This window comes from Castanea sativa, chromosome 11 (genome assembly GCF_040712315.1).
Source record: "Castanea sativa cultivar Marrone di Chiusa Pesio chromosome 11, ASM4071231v1".
Taxonomy (NCBI): Eukaryota; Viridiplantae; Streptophyta; class Magnoliopsida; order Fagales; family Fagaceae; genus Castanea; species Castanea sativa.
In genome coordinates, this window is record NC_134023.1 from 60,065,716 (window position 1) to 60,073,823 (window position 8,108).

The following is an 8,108-nucleotide window of genomic DNA, read 5'->3' on the forward strand; positions in this document are numbered from 1 at the left end:
ATCACAGTTGCACTTGTATTCTTGAAAACTCCATTTGTTGGTACCTTACCATCAAAATCGTTATAAGACAAATTCAATAATTGCAAGAAGATAAAGCTCTCCAAAAATTTTAGAATATTTCCAGAGAAATTGTTTTTAGAAAAATCTAAAACTTGAAGATCCCTTAATGATTCCAAAGATGAAGGAATGACTCTTTGAAAAAAAGTTGCTTCTCATGGCTAGAAATTCTAGTTTTACACAGCTTTCAAGACTTGTTGGAATTTTTCCAAACAGCATATTTTCAGAAGTATCAAAGTATTCTAAATTTTTTTAATTTCCTACTTCTATAGGAAGAACACTAGTAAATTTGTTGGCTGAAAAATCTAGGGCAATTGGTGAGAGTGAGAGTCCAATAACTCGATATGATATGGTACCACTAATTAGGTAATTCTAAACAATCCAACTAATTACTTTTTCCAAATTCCTAGATGCACCCACGTGAAAAGCACCCACATCCTGACATCCCCACCCACTCATTTTGTCTTTCTTTACTTTCTAGTTGCTTCCAGCCTTTCTCTCTAACATCTTTACCGTGGGTATATCTCCTTCCCTTCTTCTTCATCTTCCTTTCACAACTAAAATCGTCTGCTTCATCTTGCCCCTGTTTTTTTTTTTTTTTTTTCACCTTCTCTGTTCAGTGTTCACAGTTTGAAATGGGCAGAATAATTTTGAGACGAGACTATCATCATCAACACAACCTTTTTTTTTTTACACAAATTTCGGCCTGATTCAAAGCCCATTTCGGCCGATTCGGACCGAATCGGCGCAAATCCGAAAACGAAAAACAAAAAAACAAAAAAGTTGGGTTGGGTTGAGAATGCATAAAATTTTATATCCTGCTACAGTTTGATCTACAGCAAGATGTGTCGGTTAAGGTTGGGTTGAGATCATGGTTTTTTTTTTCTTTTTTTTTCTTTTTTACTCATATTAGCATAGGAAAGCTAGCATCCTGTACAAAGATATACAGATTAAAAAAGAAGATAAACGACTAAGTCATACAGTAGATTGAGTTCTTACGACATGTCAGTTAACAACTATCTTATAAGTGTTCGAATTATACTACAAGTCGTTGGTTCTAGTTTTTAGTTAATGTGTTGTGGTTATGCATGAATTCAGTTACTTAATTAGCCACGTGTAGGTATTTGATTGATTCATGTTACATCCTAGGTGTGGCAAAGTGGCTTTTTCATATCTATGTTTGAGAACTCTACACAATTTAAGCAGCAGGTGCTTTAACAATTCACTGAGCTGTCTGGCCTGACTATGAATCCATCAAAAAGTGAGGTTATATTCTCTTAGAGTCTAATCATTCAAAACTTCAAAGTGTTCTAATCATCTCAAATATTTTTGCCTTCCTCTCATCTATTCAAAGAGTGTTCTCATCAACTCAAACATCTACATTATTTTTAGAAAAAAATTTTAGTTTCAACTACATAAGCTGTTCCCGACCAGACTCTAAATATTGTCACCGGTAGAGTGCAACTAATTCAGTCAATGCTATTTGGCATTCAAGTTTCTTAGACAAGTTCCTTCAATTTCAGTCTAATTCGTTCAAATTAGCGATCAAGGTTTTGTAACCTCTTTATTCAATATAATTAATCTTCATTCTTTATGGTCTATTTGAATTGAGGAGGGGGAAGGGGAGTAGAGTAGAGTAAATAAGAATTGACCTAAAATTAGACTATTTTCAGTTAACTCTACTCTACTTTACTTTTCTCTACTCCTCTTCCCTCTCCCTCAATTCAAACAGACCCTTATAGATTACCATGCTGGATGCAAGTGATTAGACACGGTAGGAGCCAGTCCAGGAAGTAGCAAAAACAGCATGCTTTATACGACAAGAACCCGGTGTTTACCCGATCAAAATTCCAAAATGTCATAAATAGTTCCAAGGATACTGGTAATAATAGGCCCAAAGTTATATAACCACAACCCAGAGCATTTTATTTGGGCTCAAAAGTAGACCCAAGTGTAGTTTGGGTTCAAAATTTCATAATTTAAAATGAACGAAATATTATGAAATTGATGGGTCAGGCTTGAGTTTCTAATAGCCTAGTATGTGAGAAATATCAATTTGGTAAAAACTGATTTCTTTATTTCATTGATTGACGATGAAAACTATACATACAAAGCTAAAATACATACTCTGTAACTGACTTAACAACTAATCCTAGCTGGCACAGTAATAACTAACTACTACACGCGTGAAAGAAAAAAAAAGCTAACTAACTCTAAAAGCTAAACTACAGGTTGTTAAGTATAAGTTTCATTTACCTGCCGTTTATGCAGTAACTTCATTTTCTTCACTTGGCAACTCGAAGCTTGAGTCCCTGAAGGCTGTTCTTGTTCAAATTGCTTGGATTACTTCAACTCTACTTGTTCTGCTATTGATTCCTTAGCTGCCTTAGTTGAATCTCCAAGTTGCTTCACTGCAACTTCCTTATGCTTTCACTGCAACTGCCTTCTGGTTTTGGCTTTGATATAGTAATAATGGTATTTCTTTTGGGCTATAAACTGGACCCAAGTGTTCTTTAAAAATCATGACTTGGGGACATTGCTGACCATTCATTGGTTCTTTTCTTGAATTATCAATTTTTTCATTGAGATTAAATATTAGAAATTTAAATATGCATCTAGTGTTGCATTATTTAAAATTTAATATAACGTTATTTTGTGTATACTGTTAAATTTATAAAAATATAATTAATTATGAAATTGCCTCTCTCTATTTATTTCAAGTTTAACTTCAAAAGATATTATCTGGAAAAAAAAAATGATCCTGTTAAGCATGAAAGGACTCTCATAACAAGATCTTCGGGCAACTATTGGGTGTTATGCAATAACCTTAAAAGTATGATCTTGCAAGTACGTATCACTTTTTCTTGTACGTAATCATCAAATTATGGATGACAAACATCTGTATAGTGCTAATAATTTGATAACAAATTATCCAAGGATTGAAGTTGTAGCATTCTTTTGCGAAAAATGAAGGCAAACAAAAGAAGGAAGACAACAATTTTAATGTGGTTCGGCCATAAAAGCCTACATCAACGGAGTCTCTATTATTTTTTAAAGTAATGTTATAGCCACAAATTATTCCATAGATATGACTACCAAAAAAAAAAACAATCTATGACAAATACAAAATAAACTAATAAGTGATTGCTAAAAGAAACAAAATGACGTTCTACAAATCTGATTATTTTTTTCCAATATTATGCAAAATCAAAACCTCATCAAGTCATGATCGCACCTTCCAATGGAGTCATTGGCCCTCTGTACTAACTTGATCGCACCTTCCAATGGGGTCATTGGTCCTCCGTACCTGTATTCAAGGAAGACAATCATCTCTTTAAACCATTGAATTGAGGGAAGTCATATTTTATTTTTATTTTTTTAAAAAGGTAGCAAGGTTGACCGGTGTGGCTTCTTTATTTGGGCGTAATCATAATAACACCTTACCTGTTCTCAGGCAAGACCCCATACCCTTGATCTGCGTGAGAATTGGGAAGTCATTTTTATGTATAAGAAGAACATGCTTTGGTTTTCAAAACAGATTATAGAAATGGTTTTTTGGGTACTTGTGAGATAGTTAAGATTATAAACAACTATATTGTTCCCAATAAATTAGTTAAATTTCTTACCCATTAAAGTTTCATACTTGGACATTCTCCAAAAAAAAAAAAAAAACTAATCGTACTTGAAGTAATTTAAGCCCATGTCTACATCAAAGTCATCAAAGATGTCTCTATATAAAGTATAGTGTTAGTACAGTGCCAATAATCTCAACTACACCAATGGTAGAAATCACCAAATCAAAAATAGCTTAAACGTCATTTTGATTTATGTATATTTGAACAAACATTTTAAGGGGGAGGGGACAAAAAAGAGCTTATTCTAAATCATAGAAAACAAATTGGACTAATCTTAATCATATGAATATTACCATCATGTAATCAAATTTCACATAGCATCAATATTATCAATTTCACTATAATATAGGGAAAGTACCGTGACAAGCACATGACATTGTGTGACTATATGATCCCCCTCCCTCCATAAAGGTTAGAGCAACAAGTACTATAAGAAACAATTTACCTGTAAGTTAAATTACTCTTTCTCCACGTCTTCTAGTTCTGAGGAGTTTCTCTCTAATCAAATGCAACTGAGCTACAGCATCAATCATGTTCATCCTTTCTCTTGGAGATTCCATAGAACAAGACACTCCAATTCCAAATATCAAAATCAAGCACTCCAGAATTTTGGGACTTCCTATTCGATTTTGAATGTGAGTATCATTTGTCCTTGTTTCCATACCTTCTCTTTCCCAAAGTATAATAGGATCCACAACGTTAATGACTCGTTCGGGCAATGCTCCTTTAACAAAATCATGAAGGTTCAAGTTGTCTTTGAATATGTTATCCGTAGGCCTTTTTCCTGTGAACATCTCCAATAATAATATGCCATAACTGTAGACATCACCACAAGTTGACACCTCGTTTCCCAAACCATATTCTGCAATTGCGCAGAACATTCACAATATGATTGATCTTGTTTCATATAAAAAAAAATTATAATAGAAAAACTTTGAAAGAGCTCTTTAGTGGCATATAAAAGGAAAAAAATTATGACAGGTGGAAATTTCTTTCAGGACATGCTCCATCTTCTAAAAGGCTTCCTTAAGCTATTTCATGCTTGAAAGTACATCAAGAAATATTAAGAAAGAAAAGAATTTAATATTCAAAAATAGAAAAGGAACTCACCTGGAGGAGCATAACCAATTGTTCCTCTTAATCCAATAGAGCTTGATTGATTAGCATGACACTCGGTGGCCTCAAGAAGGAACCTTGCCAAGCCAAAGTCCCCCACATGTCCAATCATTTCATCATCGAGAAGAACATTGCTAGGCTTGAGGTCACAATGAACAATTGGTGCATGGCAATGATAATGAAGATATTCCAATGCATTTGCAACATCAATAGCAATATTCAATCTTTGAAGAAGATTCAAATTCCTTTGTTCCTCAAGAACCTCATTTGTTCTTGAAATTGGATGCAACCACTCGTCTAGGCTGCCATTAGTCATGAACTCGTATACTAAAGCTTTGAAATCATGACCTTGATAGTCAACACCTGAACATACTGTGAGTACCTTTAACAAATTCTGATGTCTGATGTTTCGCAAAGCCTCACATTCAGCAATAAAACTTCTGGAAGCTCCACGATGCAAAAGGTTGAGCACCTTGACAGCAACTATACATCTATCATGACCAAGAATTCCTCTATACACAGATCCAAAGCTTCCCACACCAATTAAATTAGTGGAGGAAAATGCATCTGTAGCTTTTAGGAGACTTTGGTAAGATACATTCAAAAGTAAATTTTGTGAATTATTTAAAATACTTTCCCTTCTCTTTCTTTTAAAAGAGAAGAGAAGTAGAAATGAAATCACCAAAGTTATTCCAAAAAGGCCACAAAGTATAGAGATTATTAGCTTCAAGGAAAGAGTCAACTTCCTCTTCTTGGGTTTATTGTATTTACATACAGGAAGATCAAACTTTGGCATGCCTCCACATAACTTACTGTTTCCCTTAATCACGGTTGCACTAATGTTCTTGAAAACTCCATTTGTTGGTACCTCCCCTTCGAAATTGTTATAAGACAAATTCAATAACTTCAAGAAGATAAAGCTCTCCAAAAATTTTGGAATATTGCCAGAGAAATTGTTTTTAGAAAGATCTAAAAGTTGAAGGCCCCTTAATAATTCCAAAGATGAAGGAATGACCCCTTGAAAGAAGTTGCTACTCATGGCTAGATATTCTAGTTTTACACAGCTACCAAGGCTTGTTGGAATTTTTCCAAACAACATGTTTTCAGAAATATCCAAGCGTTCTAAATTTTTTAAATTTTCTACTTCTATAGGAAGGACACCAGTAAATTTGTTGGCTGACAAGTCTAGAGAAATTGCTGAGAATGAGAGACCAATTACTTGATATGATATTGTACCATTGAGATTGTTTTCAGAAAGATCCAAATCAATCATATTTTCACACTTGACTAGACTTAAGGGGATGCTTCCTTGAAGATTATTATGGTCTAAATACAAAGTTGTCAAAATAGTTAAATTTCCAAGAGAAGATGGAATGTTCCCGCAGAAATTGTTTGCAGATAAAGCCAAATATTGTAACTTTTGTAGCTTTTCAATTTCAAAAGGAATATGACCTGATAATTTATTGTTCTCCATAGCTAGTAGATCCAAATTCGTCAAATTTCCTATTCCAATAGGAATGTTTCCAGATATTTTATTATTACTTAGAACCAATTTGGTGAGAGTAGTTGAGAAATTGACAATGCACTTGGGCAACTCTCCCCCAAAGTTATTTACTTGTATCAACACAAACCTTAGATATGTGGCATTTGTCAAAGAACAGAGAAAACTCAAGTCATTTGCCCCTCCATTTCCAAGCTGGTTAAAGTATATAAAAAATAGTGAAAGTTTGTTTAACTTCTCCAAAGAAGGAACTTTTCCACTTAAATTATTTTCATGAAGTTGAAGCAGCCATAGATTTGAGGCATTAGATATTGAAACAGGGATAGGTCCAGTAAATTGATTGGCATAAATGCTTAAAACTTTGATATTTTGTAGGGTGATTCCTATGTCCAAGGGTAGGTGCCCTTGGATTTGGTTGCCTCCTACATCAAACTTCTGTAACGAAGACAAATTGAAGATTGAGGGAGGAATTCTTCCAGACAACCTATTAAATTCGACATAAAAAGTAGTAAGTTTCGTCAATTGGCCAAAAGAATGAGGGATACTCCCACCCAAGTTATTATGTGCTACAACAAACACTTCTAGAGAGGATAAGTTGCCGAAAGAAGGTGGGATACTTCCTGTCAAACTATTATTTTCAAAATTAATGCGTCGGAGTTTTGACAAAGTGCCAAGAGTTGTAGGTATTTCCCCATCCAAAAGGTTGCGACCAAAATTAATGTGTTTGAGGTTGGTGCAATGGGATAAATTTCTTGGAATTTTGCCAATATGTGTGTTATTGTACAGTTGTAGGAATTGCAATCTGCGTAAACGGTCAATTTCTGAAGGAATTTCATTATGAAAGCTACTGCCTGCGAGTGATAGTTTTTTCAAAAAACTTAAATTACCAACATGTGGTGATATAGAGCCTACCAGTTCCGAAAATTGCAGCAGGTCCAACCCAATGACCCTCTGATGTCGACGACCACAGGTAACCCCTCGCCATTGACAAAAGTGGATGCTATCATTCCAAGAGCTCAGAAGCTGGAGAGGATCATGAGTGATCTTGGCTTTGAACTCATGCAACGCCAACCGATCCGTCTCATTATTCCCGCCAACAACAGAGGTGACTAACAAGCCACACCACCAGAGAAGGATAAAAGCATGTATGAAAAAAGAAGAGGACGGTGGAGATAAACTCCACTGGGAAAGCCCCATATGAAATATGGTTGAAGAGGCAGTTGGTACAAGTGTGTATTGTGAGGGAAGGCTAATTTGGCTGTGTATAGAATCTCAAGAAGTGGCAAATTTATAAAGAGAGCGAGAGAGAAGAAATTTGGTGCGAGAATTTTGGGGATTATAGTCGGTCTGATCATCTTTAATGAATCAATCAGACCGTGTACCCATGATCCACGTGGAATGCTATAGTTTTTCCCCCTTTATATTAAACCAAAGGTGTGTTTATTTGGTGTATTTTAAGTTTTAACAATTAAGGATTTGGAAGTGCAGCGTCCGTACTTGGCTGAGCCCAAAATACACGTTTCTAGACCCTTCAGCGTGTCCCACACGCTTAAGTCTGATTAAGAGACATGGTTGCAGATGGTTGGCTTGAAGATTTGAGAGACAAGCTCATTAATTGAGCTATTCCATCAAGTGTGGGCTGGAACTCACGTGTGCCACACATGACACAGCCAACATCTTTTTTATTGTTAAAATTTGATAGTTACAACCAAAAAAAAAAAAAAATTTTATTCGAAACATAGCTCTCATAGAAATGAGAAGACAATATTACTAAATTACAAAATTTTTAAAGTCTATTT

The 8,108-nt window shown here is 34.9% G+C and overlaps 1 protein-coding gene across 2 annotated transcripts; it reads right to left on the reverse strand.

Moving 5' to 3' along the window:
- Nucleotides 1-1,439: 1,439 nt before the first annotated feature.
- Nucleotides 1,440-7,569, reverse strand: LOC142614808 (receptor kinase-like protein Xa21). 2 transcript variants are annotated; one of them, XM_075787445.1, is made up of 4 exons: nucleotides 7,222-7,412; nucleotides 4,803-6,793; nucleotides 4,138-4,554; nucleotides 1,440-3,364 (listed from the first exon to the last, which is right to left on the reverse strand). In XM_075787445.1, the coding sequence occupies exons 1-3, from the start codon at nucleotides 7,314-7,316 to the stop codon at nucleotides 4,145-4,147; spliced, it is 2,496 nt and encodes an 831-aa protein (XP_075643560.1). In that variant the 5' UTR covers nucleotides 7,317-7,412; the 3' UTR covers nucleotides 1,440-3,364; nucleotides 4,138-4,144. The 2 variants fall into 2 exon arrangements, with proteins under 2 accessions (XP_075643560.1, XP_075643559.1); XM_075787444.1 differs by having other exon boundaries at nucleotides 1,441-3,364; nucleotides 4,803-7,569.
- Between the last annotated feature and the right edge of the window lie 539 nt (nucleotides 7,570-8,108).